Consider the following 21,302-nt stretch of genomic DNA (forward strand, 5'->3'; position numbering starts at 1 on the left):
TTGGAGTAACTTCACAACTGGGCAACTCATATATATAGGCCAATGACTTCCCATCACTTGCCTCAGTATCTCATAATGCATATCCTTACAGACATGTATAATGCTAAGCATTATGGGAAGGGTCACTATCCAGACTGGTTTCGACCTTTATTGAGGTCTCATCAGTGAGAGCCAGACCCAGAAATGCAGAAGTCATATTTCCATATAAAAGTAGCCAAGTAGCAATACAAGTAGCCAAGAATAAACCAAGAATATAATTTCTTGGCAACTTTAATTTATAGAATAACCAAGTGGAAAAACTTTCTACATCTAACTCTAATCCAGAGTATTTTAATAATAAGTTGTGATACCTTTTGGCTACTTCTATATGGAAATATGACTTCTGCATTACTTCAACCTTGGTATCACTTCTGTGTTTGGCTACTACTGATGAAACCTCAGTAAAGGTCAAAACTGGTCTTTAGCCTCAATAAAGGTCAAAACTGATCTCCGTAGTGACCATTCCTAGAATGCTTAGCATTATACATAAAGATATGTGCTTTGCATGATGGGATACTAAACCAAGTGATGTGAAGTCGTTGGTCTCTATATATGATTTCCCCAGTCGTGAAGTTACTTCACGTGCAAACTTTGTTTGCTTACACTTCGATGAAGGATTAAACCAAGAATATAATTTCTTGGTATCTTTAATTTATAGTATAACCAAATGGGAAAACTTTCAACACCCATCTGTTCCAATTTAACTACTGTCATGTCATGTGTTAATCTACCAAAAGACTTTGCAAAATCTAAACATACTACTATATATGCATCCCCTTGTATTCAGTACCGTTGACAGGGTGTAGCATAGAGGCAGCCTGCTTCACGGCCCTGCTTAATAAAGGCGCTCGTTCAGTCATATTGCGGTAGGCGGGTCGCTACTCTAACAATTCCTGTTAGCGTAGTAAGGTGGAAAGAAGTTTTTCCGAGCTTAAACTGATTAAAAATTATTTGCGAATAGCATGCCAAGAAAGATTGGTTGGTCTAGCAACTATATCGATAGAGGTGGACATAGCTTATAATTTAAATTTAGAAGAGCTTCTAAACAGTTTTATTGTGTGATGTCCTCATAGAGCAAACATTTAATTAATATTATTATATAATTGTTTTGCATTAATGTTTCTCTTGCAATAAAAACAAAATAGCAATTGGAGATTTTTTTATATTTTTGTCTTATAATCCACCAGGGGCAATACTTAATTGTTTGCTTCAGGGCACGATCTGATATGGCAACAGCTCTGCTTGTGCTATTCGTTACCTTATTATAAAAAGTAAGCAGATTGCTAAAACAAGGTCTTTCTGTAGCTAACCCATGCTGGCCATTAATGAGAATTATACTGTTCTCAACCCAGTTCTGAATCCTTGGCGTCATTAGCTTCTCCAACACCTTGACCACAACTCCAGACAAGCAGATTGGTCTATAATTTGAAGCCTTAGTCTTATCACCCCCACCTTTATGAAGCAGAACAATTCTGCCATCTTTCAACTCCTTTGGAACCTGGGCTAATCTAAAACTCATGTTAAAAATGTAAGTTAAAGCTGTTGTTAATTCCCTGGACCATTTCCTCAAGACACATTGGCAATATACCATCAAGTTCCATGGCCTTGTTGACATCAAGTTTACTCAGTTCCTCTTACTTGTTCACCATCATTGGTTTCTTTCCCAGTCCTACTGCTGTCAAGTTCTGCATTATGTTACAATCGCAAGGGTGGAATACTTTAAAATTGCACATTAAACACCTCTACTATATTGTTTATCATTCTCCCATTATCACTGACCAACATCAACTTTACAAAATCATTCTTCCTTCTACTGGCCACATATCCAACAACTCTAGAGGATTTCTTTTAGCCTTATTTGCTAACTGATGCTCATACTGCACTTTTGCTACCCATACCAAGCGAATCACCTTCCTTGCTTGCTCTTTGTACTCTTCATGTAACTGATTATCACCCCCATCTTGTGCAGCCTCCACAATGCCTTTTTTTTTTCAGACTGCATGCTTCACTTCTTCTATCATCCATTTTACAACTACCTAATTTAATCTCCTGACCTTTGGAATAGACTCAGTCATTGTCTCTACCAGATACTTCCTGAGTAGAGACCAAGCAGCACTGATTGCCTTCCCATGCAATTCTCATTCCATGATTTCGCTGCAAGCTGCCTCCTGAGTTTATTATAATCACCTGCCTCTATAGTTTCACATATAATCCTTTCTCACAAAAGTCCGGTTATGGCTGGCCACTATCCAAGTGATCACTTCATGGTCACTTTCACCAATTAGATGATAATGTGACACTTCACTTACAACAATATCTTCTGATGAAATAATCAAATCCAAGACCCTGAATACATGTGTGGCCTCTTATGTACTGCTTAAGATAGTTGTCCCTCAAAAATTCAGATTAATTTTCTTTGGTTACTGATGCTGTCTCTTCATTCCAGTCAATATCACCATAATTGAAATTGCCCATAATAGCCAGACCAATTTGTCTAAACATTTCCTTCTAGCTGCCTTCCACATTGCCAGGTCTATAGCAACATCCTACTAAACATTTCTTCATGTCCACCTCCACTTCACACCATACTTCTTCAAAACCACTATCAGTATTTGTTCCTGTCATCTGCACCATAGATGGGCGCAACTCCTCTGCCATTATCAATAACACTCTTCCTCCCTTTTTGCTTTGTCTGTCTTTGCAAAAGACTAAATATCCCTCCATCTCTATTCCTGAGAATGTCATCCTCGTTCAACCAAGTCTCACTTATACTAACAATTTTTGGGTGAACGAACTCTATCAATGCTGCAATTTCATTCCCCTTGTTTTGAATACTTCTAGCATTTTAAACATACATGCTAGCTCATTTCTGTTTCTAGAAAAAGTTCCATTGACCCCACTTCTCGGATATGATGACTCTTCCACACACTCCCCCTCCTGTGTATTCCTGTATATCATCACTAATATTACCCTCCTTTCCCCAGATGTAATATCAATCTCACATCCTTGACTATCTTAATCCTTTCTTGCACACATCTACTCCTGAAATCATCTGCACTTCTGATGCAGTGTCTCACTGTCCACCCTGTGTTCCTTCTCTCTCTCTCTCTCTCTCTCTCTCTCTCTCTCCCTCATTCTCTGCACTCTTGCCACTGACCTCTCCATTTACAAACTCACTTACCTTATTCTCCTGCTCTTCCACAACACCTCTTGCTTCCTTAGGTCTTACATTCACTTCATTCACTTTCTCTTTCAGCAAGAGGTGATATACAGTCACACCAAATCCTTTCAAATGTACTCCATCTATTTTATATAGCTCTCTTTGCCCCTTGAATTCATTCCACACATTCACAAAATGAACTCCTTTCTCCTCACACAATCTGCTAGCATACTATTCATAATCTTCGCTCACCTTCTCATGATATGGTGTTTTGGATAAAAAAAAAATATCCAATTTTTAGAAGATGAGGTGGTGAATGCAATATGTTTAAGCCATGATAAAACAGATGTGAAAATCAGACCACAAAGAGGAAGTTGACTGGAAATCAGAATATTATCAAAAATAAGAAAGAGTGAAAGCGGATCTTTCTTCCAGGTAATAAGATGGGCTGTGATTTGATAGCTTGAAATATCATGTATATCTTTATCCAACTGAGGAGATCAGTTTTAAGGCATAGGTTATGAAAAGCAGGTCATTAGGGATGTGTGACACATGCAACACTTGCAGGATGATTCAAACAGGCTAGAAATGTAGGAAAGTGAAAAGTGAAGCTACCATGGTTTTCCTACTCTTTGTGAGTAGGTCACCAGCTTCCTCTCTGTTTGTTCATTGCAAGTCACGTAACTATCTTAACAACCATCCACCATGGTGTTACTAAGAAGGCCATGATGCGAGATTTCATCAAATGCCTTAGAAATATCAAGAGTGACTTGAGTTTCTCAAAACTTTTCCATGGTTTACATCCAAAGGTGGTAAAATAAGCAAGGAGTTCTGCTGTGGGACAAGAATGGCAGAATTTATATGGTGATCACTAAATGATGGGTGTCCAGGTAATGAAGAATTTGGTTGTTGATGATAACCTTCTCTATCACTTTTATGAGCACTGAGGTAAGAACAATGGGATGCTAGTTTGGATGATGAAATTCATCTCCCACCTAAAGATATTCATAAACATCCAAGCCTTTAATGGGATTCAAATTCCCATGATCTACTGGTTGGAGAGTGAAGAGCTATCCACTTGACCAACAAGGCCCATTGTAGGCTAAGATCTTTTTGAGAGAGAGAGAGAGAGAGAGCTTTGTTTCCACTGCACTGAAGGTAACTAGGTTGTTTATGCCACTGAAGAACAGGATGGATATCAGTGTTGAAGGTTTTAGAAGATCTTGAGGCTTAGGGTATAATAAATTTAGTTTAATCCTTTATCCAAGTGTGAGCAAACAAAGTTTGCGCCTGAAAGTATCTTCAGGACTGAGGTCAGGTGGTACAACACCAGGGCAACTCCTTGCAAAGGTGGAGCAAGCTACCAACACTCCTATCTCAGTATCTCCCATAATGCAAAACACATCTCCTTGCAGATATGTCTAATGTTATGCATTAAGGGAAGGGCCACTACCCAGACTAGTTTCAACCTTTATTGAGGTCTCTTCAGTGGGAGCCATGCCCAAGTGGAGATACCAGGCAGAAGTATTAGCAAGTCATCTCAACCTATAGGAGTTGCCAAATGGTGTGCCACCCTTTTTTTAATAAATTACTCTGGATTTAGAGAAAGATGTTGAAAGTTTATTTTTCACTTGGTTAGACTATAATAAATTTAGTTTAATCCTTTGTTTCCACTGCACTGAAGGTAACTAAGTTGTTTATGTCACTGAAGAACAGGATGGATATCAGTGTTCAAGGTTTTAGAAGATCTTGAGGCTTAGGGTGTTTGAACACTGCAAGTTTTGTCATATGAGTATGAAATGCTATCATCAGCAAAACTATGGGTAATGTTTCAAAGGCAATGAGATTATTTAAGGATAAAGACAAAGCAAGTGACAGAACAGTGCAATGAGGTATCCCTGAGAAATTAAAGAGAATCTGAAATGATAGAACAGTACAATGAGGCACTTCTGAATTGGTGGTAGAGAAATGGGAATATGAAGCTATCTTTTACATGCACAGTAAATATTTAACCAGAGAGAAAACAGGCCACCCAATTACAAAGAGCAGAAAGGATCATAGGCTGGCACTGAGCTAAGTAACCCTGTATGTCATACCCTAATAAATGCCTTGAAAATGTCAAGTATAACAACACAGCTTTTTTCACTGCTTTCCATGGCATATATCTAAAAATAGGCAATGTAGAACAAGGATATCTGCTGTGGATCTAGAGTGACAAAAGTCACAGTGATGGTCACTGATTAACTAGTTATCATCAGCTTGTGAAAATATCAATGGTTAATGACCTTCTCCATTATTTTGGAAAAAATTAGAGATGAGGACAATGAGTTGGTAGTTTGTTAGACAGACCTTTATTTTCTTTATTGGAATGAACTGAATAATACAAGCTGGTATTATTCTATATATACAACTGAAATCAAACATATTTCTGGTGCACAACTTTTAAATAAAACTGGTAGAATGAATACTGGAGAAATAGGAGAAAAAAATGATGCCAGGAGATCAACTTTGTCTTTAGATGTATCACAGCAGTGGTCTATGAGAGAGGAGAATCACAGATGAACAGAAGTTGCACCCAATAAATTTGCAAGAGACTAGAAGACACTATTTGCAAGAAGCAACCTTTCATCATTTAGTTCTTTCATAGTCAGATTTAGATCTGTTAATATAGTATGCCCACAGATACCAGACCCTTTGACACTTCTGCGCATGTTGGAAGCAGAATCCATTCCAATAATAGGGTAATCAATCTGTATTGTGGGATGAGTGTTTATTATTACACGTTGGAAAATTAACTTCTCTTTTATGATCATTGTAGTTTTTAAAGCGGTAACTATTTTGCTTGTATAACAGTTGGAAAATTTTATGTATAAAGCACGTGATTTTGCATGTTGGTAACCAATTCGTACATTGCTTATTTTTTTCTCCCCTTAAACATGAATTGACTCTTCTTGGCAGTCTGCCAATGACAGCTCTCATTTCTGTGGTCAGAACTATAGTTGTTTTGAAAACTTTTACATCATGTACATTACAAATACAAAATCTTATATTCTTACCAAAGTTTTCTTTTTCATATTCTTTTTTCTTTTGTTTAGCAACATTTAACATAACTTAGATTTCATACATTTTCCTTGGTATTTTCTCTCTCCTTCTATGCATTGCACCTATTGACACCAGAAATTTGATATGATTTGATATGATGCTTCACCCCCCCGCCATCAGGACTGCCTTTTAACTTCTTGAATCCACTGTGAAATTTGGATTTTTCTTTCATTATAGAGGCTCCCTAGACCTCTGAGTTGACTACCTTATGCCACTCCAATGCCTGGATGAAGGAGAAGGGTTAACCCAGTATACCAGGTATCAGATCTAATGACCTGTAAGATCCAAGAAGACTGCTATTAAGATGGCAAAAGGCACATATGAAGTTTCAAGAGTGAAACAAGAACTTTGAAATAGATGAAACCACAACTTTCATCTAAACAAAAAAAACACTAATTTTAACACAAAATGTTAGAACTATGCTTCAATTGAAAAGACTATGCTGAACTAAAACAAACTCCACAGACTCCAAATCACTATCAGCAGAATTCAAGATTGGCACTATTAACATAAGAGTAATCAATAACTTATGTGATTTGTGGCTCCAATTATGTTAACCTGGTACTTCTCTAGTTCTTCTGTCAGTGGAACTGGAAAAAGAACTAGAGAAGTACCAGATTGGCATAACTCATGTTACCTAAACTGAAGTGTGATGACAAAAACAAGTGATGCTTCTAAATAATCACTACAAGATGTTATTCTGGCAGTAATGATCAGGAAAAGGAAGGAGCAGCTATAGTATTTAACACTAAACAGGAGGAGGATCTTCTAGAATGGTAGGCAATATTAAGCAGAATGATGCAGGCAAACATCAAAACAGGGAATTGAACATTGAGACTTATTCATGTCTATCTATGGTCCCACAGAAGGTACTACCAAGGAAGAAGTGAAAGAATTTTTTGATGTGTTAGAGAAGGCAGCTGACAGAAAGAAAAAGAAAAAGTTGGTCCTTGTTGGAGATCTAAATAGCAGAGTAGGAAATGATTACCATATAGAAATATTTTGGAAAAATTTGGAGAAAAGAGCAAAGCTAATAATGGCAAGTACCTGCTGGATTTCTGTTCAGGATATTATTATTATTATTATTATTATTAAACAAGACCTCATGGAGTCAAAGACTCATCTAGGAGGTCCTTTTATCCCACACACATCTCATCATACCGCGTCTTAAACACATTCAAACTCCTTGCAGACACCACACTCTCAGGCAAGGCATTCCAATCACTCAACTCTGCATGAAAAAAACCTGCCTCTCACTCCCCTACTCACACCCTCTTTATGCAGTTTCCAGGGATGACCTCTGGTTCTCCCCTGATCTCCCACTATTCTCTGTAGAACTTCTCCACCATTGATCCTATAACAACCCCTTACCAACTTGTAGGTCTCTATCATATCTCCCCCTCTTCCTTCTCTCCACTAGACTCTGCAAATTACATCTTTTCAATCTTTCCTCATACTCGACATTCCAGAGGTCAGAAACTACCTTAGTCAGTCGCCTTTGGACCCTTTCCAACATCTCTTCATCCTTCTGAAAACCAGGTGACCAAATCTGGGCACAATAGTCCATGTGTGGCTTAATCAAAGCCTTATACAATGGAACAAGAATCTCCCTACTTCTACACGTCAGTGTCCTCCGCATCATTCCCAGAAGTCTTTGTGTTGTCTTCACAATTTTGGCGATGTGTCCCCTAAATTTTAGATCCTTATCCACTATCACCCCCAGATCTCTTATTTCCTCTACTTCCAACAATATATTCTCACCAAGCAAAAATTCTGCATCCCATCTTTGTTTTCCAAATTTTAAAACCTTACATTTTGCAACAATAGAACTCACATCCCCATTTGCTTGCCCAATCACTCAATTTATTCAAGTCTTCTTGCAAGGCCAGAACATCTTCACTACTCTTTATGGTTCGTCCCAACTTTGCATCATCTGCAAAAAACTGAATATCTCCATCCAAATCTTCGCCAATATCATTAATATACAAGTTAAATAGTAATGGCCCTAAAACAGATCCCTGAGGCACTCCACTAGTGACTTTCCCTTTCCTGGATATTGCACCCCCATACACAACTTGTTGATACCTATCAGATAGCCAGTCTCCAATCCAATGTCCAACCTCATCTGCTCTAGTTTGACTGTCAACTTATCATGAGGTACTCTATCAAAAGCTTTTGCAAAATCCAAGTATATTACTGTGTATCCTTCTCCTCTGTCCAAGGAAGCAGTCACTTTATTGTAATAAGTAAGTAGATTACTAAAACACGACCTCCCTTTAGCAAATCCATGCTGTCCATCAAAGATTACACCATTGTTGTCAACCCAACTCTGGATCCTAGTTCTCACAAGCTTCTCCAACAACTTAACCACAACACCTGACACACAGATAGGCCTATAGTTTGATCACCTCCTTTATGAAGTGGCACAATCTTGCCCTCCTTCCACTCTTTAGGGACTTGACCGAGTGCAAGACTCGTATTAAAAAAATATGTCAAGGCAGGTGTCAACTCTCTGGCACATTCCTTCAGAATACATGGTGATATATTATCAAGTCCCACAGCCTTATTTACATCTAGTTTACTCAACTCCCCAAACACCTCTTGCTCACTTACAGTCAGTCTCTCCTCCCCATCATCAACTGCTCTTAATCTCTCCATGAAGTAACATTCACAAGATTGAAAGATCTTAATGAACTGCTCATTAAGTATCTCCACCACACATTCTGCAACAGCTGTCTTTATACTATTTCCTCCAATCAATGTCATTCTTCCATAATCATTCTTTCTTTTGCTGGCTACATATCGAAAGAACTCCCTAGGATTCATTTTAGCTTCATTAGCTAACTGCTGTTCATACCTCTCTTTAGCTACTCTCACCAACCAAGTCACCCTCCTTGCCTGGTCTTTGTAGACCTCATGAAATTGGTTACTTCCACTTCTCTTATGCTGCCTCCACAATGCCCTTTTTCTCTGTATTGCATGCTTAATCTCTTTATTCATCCATCTCACACCTACCTTATTTAACCTTCTCACCCATGGTATACATTTAGACATTGCATCTACTAAATATTTTTTGAAAATCCTCCAAGCTGCATTGATCTCTTTTCCAGCTAACTCCTCATTCCATGCTACACCTGCAAGCTGTCTCCTGAGCTCTTCATAATCACCCCCCTTGTAGTTCCAAATTTACCCTTTTTTCACAGGGGTCCTTGCACTGCTGGTAACCACCCAAGTAATCACCTCATGGTCACTTTCACCAATTGGTGGATGATTTGATACTTCATTGATAATTACATCCTCCGATGAGATGACCAAATCCAAGACCCTTAATCCTCTTGTGCCCTCTGTTACATACTGTCTCAGGTAGTTATCCCTCAAAAACTCAAGAAACTCATTTTCTTTATTTCCAGTTGCTATCTCTTCATTCCAGTCTATATTGCCATAATTAAAATCACCCATAATGATCACCCTTTTCTTATTTGCTTGGCTTATTTGACTATACATTTCACTATCACCACCATCCACATTACCAGGTCTGTAACAGCATCCCACCAAGTAATTGATTCTATTCACCTCTATCTCACACCATACTGCCTCAAAACCACTGGCCCCATTTCCCTCTTGCATCTCTACCTTGTATGGACATAATTCTTTCTCTATCATCAACAGCACTCCCCCGTCCCTTTTTACCCCTTCTATCCTCTCGAAACACATCATACCTTTCCATCTCTATTCCTGTCAGGATGTCGTCCTCATCTAACCATGTTTCACTTATTCCGACAATCTCTGGGTGCACAGAATCAATTAGTGGAACTATTTCAACCGCCTTGTTTCTTATACTTCTAGCATTGGTATATAAACTCAACAACTCATTTCTGGATCTACAGCTAGTTCCACTGATACCACTCACTCGATGTGATCTCTCCATGCTGGACTGAGGCTGTTTCCCTTTCTGCTTCTTCATTTTAGAACCCTTTGCAATTCCATCTGTTTCCTCTTGATCCCTGATCATCCCATTACTTTCCTGCCTACACATGCTCTCACCTCCTCTTGGAGCATCCACCTTTCTCACGCTGTGTACCTCTGTCCACCCCGAGCCTCCCCATTTCCCTGCTCCTCTTGCACACCCATTCTCTCATTTTCTATACTCATACCACTCACTTCCCCATTCATTTCCACTTCTTCAATCTCTCCTGTCTTACTCTCCTGCTCTTCCACATCACTCCCCTCTCGATCTGATTCATTCTCTGTATTCACTTCTTTACTTTCCAGCAGCAGTCTCTCCAAATGACTCGCACCATAACCACTCAAATGCAGTCCATCACTCCCATACAGCTCACTTCGTCCCTCAAACTCATTCCACACATTAACAAACTGTACTCCCATATCCTCACACATTTCAGCCAGAATATCATTCATAATCCTTGCTCTCCGCCTCATTTCACCACAATCATACCTAGGCAACACACTGACTACCCTTCCTGTCACACCATTCTCTTTTATCTTTCCAAGCAGTCCCCTGACATTCATTTTGACATGCTCTTTGTTATCTCTCAAATCATTTGTACCAATTAATACAATTAACTCTTTTGCTCGCTCCCGCCTCATATTCAATGCCTCAATCACTCTACTCATTTTACCGGCTGGAAAACATACCTTGTGCATTTTATCCTCTAGCACACCTTTAATAATGGAGTCGCCATACAACGCCACTCGCTCATCTTTCGTTAACTCTTTCATGCCATCATGATTTATTTTAATAGTTTTGACCTGAATTCTCTTAATTTCATTCCGCATCCATTTCATGTCTTGCTTCATCCAATTCAATTCACCTTCCGAACCTCGCGACACATTCTCTCTATCATTAAATCTTTCTAACTTTCTAACTCTCAACCCCCTCTTCTCACTTTCCCTCTCATTTATCTTTCTTTGTTTCCGTTCTTTCTTTGTTTCCGTACTTTCGAATTAACATGCGTTCAACTTTCGCTATCATTCTTCTCACTTTTACTGTCATTCATCTTTCTTTGGTTCAGTACTTTCGTTCCAACATGCGTCCAACTTTCGCCATCAGTCATTCTTTCGATTTTTTTTACTTGCGATTTCTGCATCACGCCATTTCTACTTTCATTCGTTCTCTCAATTTCGTTTCTTTCCTCCTCACTTTCGTCCCTTTTAACATCCGTTACGGTTGTCAAATCGCTCTTTTTCTTTTTTCCTGATTTTTGAACATTTTTTCTCCTGTCTTCCTCACCATCCTTCTCTTTCAAACGTGCACTCGCGACACAATCGGTACTAGCACTTTCTGTCATCAACTTCATATTCGCATTTATCAATTCCTCGTTCAGGTCACATTTTGCACACATCCTTCTTCCATCCGCACTAAACATCCACAAATCATTTATGTAATCGAAGGAATACATATAACAGACCTCACACTTAACGAAACGACTGAAATCCAAATTAAAATCATGGAATGACAATGCCGCCGCCATTTTTTTTTTTTTTCTCTGCAGGTTACTAGGTCTAATATTAATGATTTCGTATTTAGTTTAAGCAAGGAAAAAAACCCACACTAATAATATCGGTAGCGTACAACGTTTACAGCCGCTCTTACTTAAACAATTACACATATATACTTAATTATTCCTAGTAAAACCTATCTGAATCAGGAGCTCTTCAAAACACGTCCGTAGCGCTCGACCCATTAGCGCCCTCCCACAGCTCACTTCATATGAACTAGTGATTACTACCACAATACAATGTTCCAACGTAAAGCTGTTCACAAATTCACATGGAGAGAAGACAAGAAATAAGAAAAGTCTCACTGACTATGATATTGCTGAATAACAATATCTTCATGCTAGTTCAAGACACAAGTATACAGAGGATTTGAAGTAGGAAGTGATCACCATTTAGTTTTGACTAGGATAAAATTGAATATCGTATTAAAAAGAAGAGTGTGTAAAAAAGTTTTAAAATGACTTAAAATTGAGCAGCTTTCATAAGCGAACTGTAGACTCAAATACACAAACATTATTCAAGAAAAAATGAAAGTTTGAAAACAAGAACCAAATCTTGGAGATTCAGTAGAAAAATACGAACTCCATGATAAACTCAGAAAGGTTATGAAAAAGTCACAGAAAAGAAGAAAGTTAATAGCAAGCAGATCAGCATGTGCTCTGAGAGAACAGAGAAAAATTAAGGAAGCAAAGCAATGTGTAAAAGCAGTTAAAAAAAAGTCATGGAAAGACTTTGGTAAGAATATAAATAATAAAGATCAAGAAGGTGGTAAAATGTTTTCTGGAGGCTATTGAAAAAGCTTTTAAATGGAGACAAGGGTACTGCAAAAGGAATTGAGATGATAAAGGTGACATGTATACAGAAGACAAAAAGATTCTATATGCTGTGAGTAATTACTTTGAAATATTGCTGAATGAAATAAATGACAGAACAGTGGGGGAAAATAGTCAAGAGAAATACAACATTGCATTATTCAGATGGCCTGATCACAGGATAGAATTTCTGATTATTTTAGTAGAGTTCTCATAGTACTTATCTATAAAAATGAGGGGGAAATGGTGGAAGGTCAACTTGAAGAAAAACAAGCTAAGTTCAGACACAATTTTTTGTGAATGGCAAACTAAATATTAAAATATATAACACAATTAGCAAAACTGATGTGTCAGGGAGACAAGTGAATAAATTTATATGGATAAAGTGAGAAATTAGTCAAAACACTAATGTAGCTGTAAAAAAGGTAGTGTACAAACCAGTTTTAACTTACAGATCGAAGAGTTGGGTTAGAAATAAAACACTTGATCAAAGACTGGCAACACGGAAATTAGACTTCTAAGAAAAATTAGGGAACATGAACAGATGGCATCAATGGCAGAATAATATTAAAAATGAGGATATTAGGGAGGAATCTGATACTACTATTTTTCATATGTGAACAGATCTAATCTAAAGTGATATGGTCACCAAAAAAAAAAAAAAAAAGACTCAAAGGAAAAGTAAGATCTATTAGAAATGTTTTTGCATGTATTATTCCACATGAAAGAAACAGATGGGATAGATTTTATTGATCACTCTACTAGCTTCATGAAAATTCTTGCATTTCACATCTGGAAAAATATGTGAATAAATGCTATAAAAACAGGTTATAACAGGTAACATACATAATGAAATATTTGAAAACAGGAATAACAATGAAAAGCATGCATTTACTATTGCAAATGCAGCTTTCAGGACATGAACTGGTTCATGGTGCTGCAAACTACTGTTAATCGCATGCATGCTGGTTTGAATTAGCGAACACCAGATTTGTTTTTTGTTGCAGTGTTGAGGAATGTTTGCTAATTTCAGCTGACTCCTTGAACACTCTTGAGGAAAAACCATAATCTATGTGAAGCATGATTTTAGTTTGTTGCTATAATATTGATGTTTAGTTTCAGTTATATGTGTTTCCAGTCCCAACTTGTGTTTCCTTTCATTTCCTAGTGTAAACCACAGGAACAGTTGATCTTGGAGACACCAGGTGTTTTGAGAGGTTTCAGGAGATTAGAGATCTTACTAAGGCAGGAGGGTAGAAGACAATCTTTATATTTTGTTAATGTACTATTCTTATTTTATCTAACTGACTGTATATATAGGTGAAAATCACAGTTCCTCAGAAGTCTTGTTTTTTTCATGTTCATTTAACTTCTTTTAGCTAGCCAAAATCATGAATGGTATGCTAGAAGAGCTGTGTGAGGTGAAGGGAGTACACTTTGTGGATGTATGGCATTGTTTGAGGGAAGAATGAAATTATACAGGCATGATGGCTACATTTGAATGGCTTTGGAGCAAGTGCACTGGAGAAAGTGTTATAGGATGGAAGCACAGTGTGTGATGCGTGCAAGAGATCAGAAGCAAGAGATGAAGTAAAAAATCAGGAGAGTGGTATTGAAGAGACAGAATTGGTTGGCAGTGAAAACAGTAGTAGTAGTGTGAGAGATGAAGAGAGAAAGGGGATGCACAAAGAACAGGGAAACAGGGGGGGGGGGAAGATGGACAGGGAGACTTGGCATAAGGAGAGTGGATGTTGAAAGTGGTAACGAATGCGTGTATGAAGATGGAGTATATTGCAACATGGGTGGGGAAGTTGAGATGGAGCAGACATATGTGGTAAGTGGTGATAAAGGTGATTGGGTAAGTGTGGTGAGGAAATCCAAACCAACAAGTGGCTTCAATAGGACTGGTTAGACCTAAAAATGAATTGCCATGTTTGTTTACAAATGCCAGAAGTATCAAAAATAAGAGAGATGAAATGGTTTCACTGATCGAGTTTATTCATCCCAAAATCATTGGACTAAGTGAAACATGGTTGAATGAAGATGATATCATAACGGGAATAGAAATGGGAGGATACATTATTTTACATGAGGATAGAAAGGGCAAGAGGAGAGGGGAAGTGCTGCTGATGATAGTAGGGAAATTAAGTCCACATCAAGTAGATATGAAAGAGGGAAATAGTGGCAATGGTTATGAGGCAGCATGGTTTAATGTGGAGATTGAGAGGAAGACATATTTAGTTGAATGTTGCTATAGGCCAGGAAATGTGCAAGGTGGTAATGATGAAATGTATAAACAATTTGGATTATTATGGATGATTTTAATTATGACAGTATAGATTGGAATGAAGATTTAGTATTTGGGAAGAAGGAAAATGAATTTCTCAAGTTCTCAAGAGATCATTTTATCAGATGATATAATTGTGAGAGGTATTTCACACTTTCCTCCAGTTGTGAAAGTGATCATGAAATTGTGGCTATAATATGCAGACATCTGTGAGGAAAGGATAGATATGGAATTATAAGGCTGGTGATTATGACAAGCTTAGGAGACAGCTTGGAGCTATAACAGGGGAATGAGGAGTTGACTGCTAAGGAAATAAATGCTACATGGAAATGGACAAAGAAATACATAACAGCATTAATGTGTGAAATACATTCCGAAGGCCAAAAGGCTGAATAAGATAGATGTAAAATGGATGTATGTGTAGCCTAAGCATGAAATCTGGAAAAATAAGGTAATTTGGAGGAAGTACAAGATGAATAATTGTAATTGTAATAAAAAAGTATAAAGGAAAAGACAGGAGAGTGACTCAGTTAGCAAGGAAAACAAAAGACTATGAGCAGAAATTGGCAAATCAGGTGAAGAAAAACCCTAGAGATTTTTTTAGATATGTGGCAAGTAGAAGGCAGAATGATCATGGTAAGATGATGCTAATGGATGAAAATGGTAGAATAGTAACTGCTGCAGAAGACATTTTTGAGGTATTCAGTGATCAATTTATAAAGGTGTTTCATCCTGATCAGGGTGGAATCATGATGAACTTAAGTGTAGAGGACTTAGGAGAGAGAATGGCTTAATTGTGAGTGGACAGAAGGTATTTGAAGAAATAAATACCCTTGATGTCAATAAGGCGATAGGGTTTGATGACATATCGGCATGCATTTTAAGGGAATGTTCCCAGTAATTGGCAGTAGCACTGGCATGCCAGTTTAATAAGTCTTATAACAGCACAAGTTCCAAGAGATTGTTCAACTGCATAAAGGTGATAAGGCTGTAGCTTCAAATTATAGGCCAATCTGTATATCTGGAGTTGTGGTGAAGATACTGGAGAGATTGGTGAGAAGTAGGATACCAAATTGGGTTGAAAACAGCAGTATTCTCCGTGGTTATTAGCATGGGTTTGTTAAAGGGAGATCATGTTTTACTAACTTACTTAAGTACTATAACAAGGTGACAAGTTCCTTGGACAGGGGAGATGCATATACAGTGGTGTGCTTGGATTTTACAAAAGCTTTTGATAGACTGCCACATAACAAACTGTTAAATAAACTGAAACAGATGGGATTGGATAACAGATTTCTGAGTTGAATTAGTGACTAGCTGTCAGATAGGTATCAGAAAGTTGTATATGGGGGTGCAGTATCCAAAAGAGGAAGGGGTCAGTTTTGGGACCATTGTTCAATTTGTATGTTAATGATAATGGGATGCGTTTAACTAGTTATATACAGCTGTTTACAGATGATACAAAATTGAGGAGAGCAATGCAGAGTCAAGCAAAAATATTGCATACGACAGTCATTTCAGGAAGTAAAGGTGGCTGAGCCTAAAGGGATGCTAAAATTTCTATATACTAATGCCAGCAGTATCAGGAACAAGATGAAATATTTTTTGCCATTTGTTTGTGCAACCTCACCAAAGGTTATAGAGATTAGTGAGACTTGGCTAACAGCAGATGAAGTTACAGGAACAGAACATGAAGGGTTTAGTATTTTCAGAGAGGCTAGAGAACACAGAATTGGGGGAGGGGTACTTCTAGTGATATCAGATAAACTGCACCCAAAAAGAATATCAAACAAGCAGGAGGGTGGCTGTTCATTTGAAGCAGTCTGATGTGAAGTAGAGGCCAATATGACAAAATATACTGTTGATTACTATGTAGGCCAAGGGGTTCCACGGATGATCTAGAAGACAAGCATCAACAAATTAGTACAATGAATACAAATCAGGTAATTTTTATATTTAATCAAGGAGATATAGATTGAAAGGAAGCAAGATCACAGATGGTAGGAAGGAAATGGAATTTATACACCTACTAAGAGATAATTATTTGAGGCAGCATGTGATGGAGGGGACTCGAGGTGTGAGAGTATTGGAACAATAATTCACATATGGATTACTGTGCTCAAGTCTGGTTTCCTGGGTTTCTTGGGGGATGAGGAAGTGGTGAAGAAGATTCAGAGGCAAGTGACCAAGATGGTCAGTTGTCTGTGGAATGTTCCCTATGAAGATAGATTGAGGGTATGTGTGGATTGCAGAAGTTGGTTGATAGGATAAAAAGATAAGATATGATAGAAACATTTAAATTGCTTAAAGGGTTTTATAGGATTGATGCAGGGGAAATGTTTCAACACTTGGCTGGGATCAGAAGAGCTATCCATGTTTTACAATCTCCCATGTCCTGACATGGGAGATTGTAAAACATCAGGAATATTCTGTCAAGAAGGAATATATGTGTAACTAAAAAGCAGGTGATTATGACAAGCTTAGGAGGAAGCTTGAAGCTGTGCCAAGGAGTAAAAACCTAAGGATCTAGAGGAAACAATATGAAATTGCATACCTAAGGTCAGGAGAGTTAATCAGGTAGGAGTTAATATATTTAAATATATTAACTCCTATTTAAATTTGATCATCTGTTCCTTGAAACATGGGAATGCTACAACACCATCCATATCTCAATTCTCTGATTGCCTATCTCAAAAGTTTTGGGAAGAAATTACAATTCAACTGTTCACAACACTTTTTTTTTCCTTTTTGAAAGATTAATGTAACCTTGCTTTGAATTACAAAAACTAACCAGTTTCCTCCTATTCATCAAATTCCTGATATACCCTCAGGGGGACGCACCAGATAATTATGATAGTACTATGTTTAATGTTTATGAATGTACTATGTTCAAAATCAATCTTAACTTATGGATCTGAGAGCTAGGTTAGAAATAAAACACTTAACCAAAGACTGGAGACTGCAGATATGAGTCCTGAGAAAGATTAGGGGCATGAACAGATGGCATCAATGGCAATATCATATTAAAAATGAGGATATTGGGCATGGATGTTTGTGATTGTCTGTGGAAGTACTAATGGTGGTAGGCAATGGTAGATGGCGTTGGTGTTAGATTATGAAGATGGTGGAGTAGTGAGACAAAGAGTTGTAGAGTAGATGCTCTCTCTCGATGAGTCTTTGGACTCCCTGGAGGTGTGATGTAATAATAATACAAATATTAGGAAAGAACTTGACATTGTTAGCAGAGCTAATCTCAGGTGGTATGGTCACTTAAACAGAATGGGAGAAGAAAAATTAGCAAAGTAAGTGTTCTCTTCCAGGTTGGCAGGAAAAAGACCTAGAGGAAGACAAGATATAGGCGGATTGATACAGTAAAAAGTGCCTTAGAAGACGGAAATATAAGATCTGATAATGTTGGAGTCTTGGCAGGTAACAGATTGATTTGGAGGAAAATTGTAGATAGGAAGTTAATAATGATTTAAGTTTTTCATGTAGTACTATCATATCCTGTATACACCCCTTGAGGGCATGTCAGGAAATTGATCATGATGATGATGATATTTCTGTCTTTTAAGGCACTTTTTATTATATTAATCCATTTACGTCTTTCTCTGAGTCTTTTTTCACACTTGTTTTGCAAACCTTTCCTCTCCCATTCTGCTTAAGATAAGACCATACAACCAGAGATTAGCTCTACTACCACATGCTATCTGTTCACCCACTAATTTTTCTAAGAACTCTTACATCGAAATTTCCAGACTTTGATCTAACCCAATTCTTAGATTTATAAGTTAAAATTGGTTTGAATATCATCTTGTGTACATCTAATTTAGTGCTTTGACTGATTTCTTTCTTATTCCATATAAATTTATTCAGCTAACTTCCTACCATACCAGATTTACTAATTCTGTTGTCTATTTCAATATTTAATTTACCATCTTCACTAAAAATTGCGTCTAAATAGCTGAAATGTTTTACTTTTTCTATAGGTTCACACTATTGGATGAGGTTTTCAATGTTTTTGCCTATTTTCATCGTCTGTCATTTTACTGCTGGAGTTGGCTAGCACAATAAGTCTGACTCCATGGAGGTTACCAAAATAGTAATAATAACAATAATGGTATGAAAAATACCATTATTGTTATTATTATTATTTTGGTGACCTCCATGGAGTCAGAATCAATGTGGGAGCCCACTCCACAAGCAACATTCATTACAACAGTTATTCAATTTAGTCAGGAAATCTTGCAGACTTGTACTGGATTTATTCAGAAGTATAACATTATTTGCATAAAGTAAAGAGCTAAGATTAACATCACCAATTTTGATATCAGATTTAATACCATTTTCCTTCATTTAACGTTATCCATATAGACAATGAATAACAGAGGAGATAATGTGCATCCTTGTCACACACCTGATTTTACCTCAACCACATCTTCCTGTACCTCCTTCAACTCTAACTGCTGACTTACAGTTTAAATATGGACTATATATTGCTTGATATATAGTGTTTCATTTACACCATATAACTGAGCATTTTGAAGAGCTTTCCTCCTGGCACCTTGTCATATGCATTTTCCAGATCAACAAAACTTAAATACAAATCCTTGTTATATTCCCAAGATTTCTCAACTGTTTGTTTTAAAGTGGAAATCTGATCCTGACCACCTCTATTTGGCCTAAATCAAGCTTGTTCTTCACAACACTTCCCTTCCACAATTTTTCTTAGCTGTTTCTCAAGAATAGCTGCATAAATCTTACCAGAAACATTCAGTAGAGAAATATCTCTGTAAATTCTCACATTCAGTTTTATTTCCCTTTTTAGAGATGGGTATAATGAGAGCTCTGCTTCAATCATCTGGAATTTGACCCTCTGACCAGGCCTTCTGAATTATGCAATACAGCCACTGGCTCCTTTGAACTCTAATAATATGTTCTCCTGTTGCTGTGATATGTCAATTTTGGATGTTGTTAGCTAATCTTTTATTCACTCCCTGATAATGTCTTTGTAACAAGGAAGAAATGCGAGATCATAAATTCTATATACAATAGTCCATTTATCCAAGCACAATGGGAGAGCAGAATTGAATAATTGCAGGGTTCAATAAATGGAGATACAATTACATGAGATACATGGAGATACAATTACAATTGTACTAGAACAGTTGACACACTAAATCATTAAAGAATCAGTTAATTGAAGGGTTGTTTATTTGATGATCAGATAACTGCAGGTTCACTGAATATTTATTTTTTACATGTGCTAACCATTATCATTTCAGTTGGTATAGCCCAGTGATTTTCAACCTTTTTCATAATATGGCACATCTAGACTAATTATTAAAATTCTGCAGCACACTAAAAATATATTCTTTTAATTTTTTGATGATCTGGCAAGAAATAGGCATAATTTTGATTGATTTACATACAGAAGATATTAATAATAGTAATTACTTATTCTTTTTGGGAGCTTCAAGGAAATAAATGCACAAATTACGACATTATTTCTTTCAATTAATTTGTTTTTGAAAATCGCTGGTATAGCCACTTAAACAAAATGAAATAGTTTAGCAAAACAAGTGTTTGATATCAGGATGATAAGAAAAAGATGAAGACAAATATCTGGGTAGACTGATGCAGTTAGAAGTGCCTTAGAAGACTGATATATAAGATTTCATGATACTGGAGTCCAGACCAATAATAGATATTACAAACATGTAGGAAAACTGTGAATGAGAAGTTAGATAATATACAGAAAAAAAATAAATGCACGTGCGCACACACACACACACAATATAGACTTTTCATGTAGTACCATGGTATCCTATACACCCCCATGAGGGTGCTTATCAGGAATTTGATGATGATGATATATCTTATTAAAAATTCATAAATATTTTTAAAGAAAAATGCCGATGTTACCTGCCAAACTTTTAGATGAATGCTTTTATTACTACAGTTTCTTATATTTTAGATTAAAACTTACTTTCTTTTTATTGCTTTGTTGGAGTGAAGCTAAGAATATCTCTTCATTATCAGCTATGATTGGCTGATCCACAGGTATTATATCAATGCCATTTTCATCAGCTTCTTGTGCAAGAATTTTCTTCAGAGCAGACAAACTTTCCTGAGAAATTACAGCCACTTCCCAGAAACCCATGCGCCTTAGTGTAGAAATGGTTGCCTAGAATATATATAAACAGTAAATTTATGGAATAATTTTCTTAAATTTTACAAAATCATACATAAAGATTTAGATAACTGATAACATAGGAAACTGATATATATAATCATAGTTTATAAGGCAGAACACTGGAATAAGTTGATAACATTTATTTACTTAATAGCACAACGTTTCATCCCAATTGCACAAAATTTG

General features: G+C 37.0%; 1 protein-coding gene across 3 annotated transcripts in view; it reads right to left on the minus strand.

Annotated features, from left to right (window-relative positions):
- The window catches only part of LOC150106615 (metabotropic glutamate receptor-like), a 280,429-nt gene that overhangs the window by 28,239 nt on the left and 230,888 nt on the right, over positions 1-21,302 (minus strand). For all 3 annotated transcript variants that reach the window (XM_090392577.1, XM_090392576.1, XM_090392578.1), the window contains one exon: positions 20,910-21,107. In XM_090392577.1, the coding sequence (XP_090248703.1) occupies positions 20,910-21,107 (198 nt within the window). The remainder of the gene's footprint in view (positions 1-20,909; positions 21,108-21,302) is intronic.

Source organism: Typopeltis vanoorti, chromosome 5, assembly GCF_054136105.1.
Source record: "Typopeltis vanoorti isolate ZY-2024b chromosome 5, IOZ_Tvanoo_1.0, whole genome shotgun sequence".
NCBI lineage: Eukaryota > Metazoa > Arthropoda > Arachnida > Uropygi > Thelyphonidae > Typopeltis > Typopeltis vanoorti.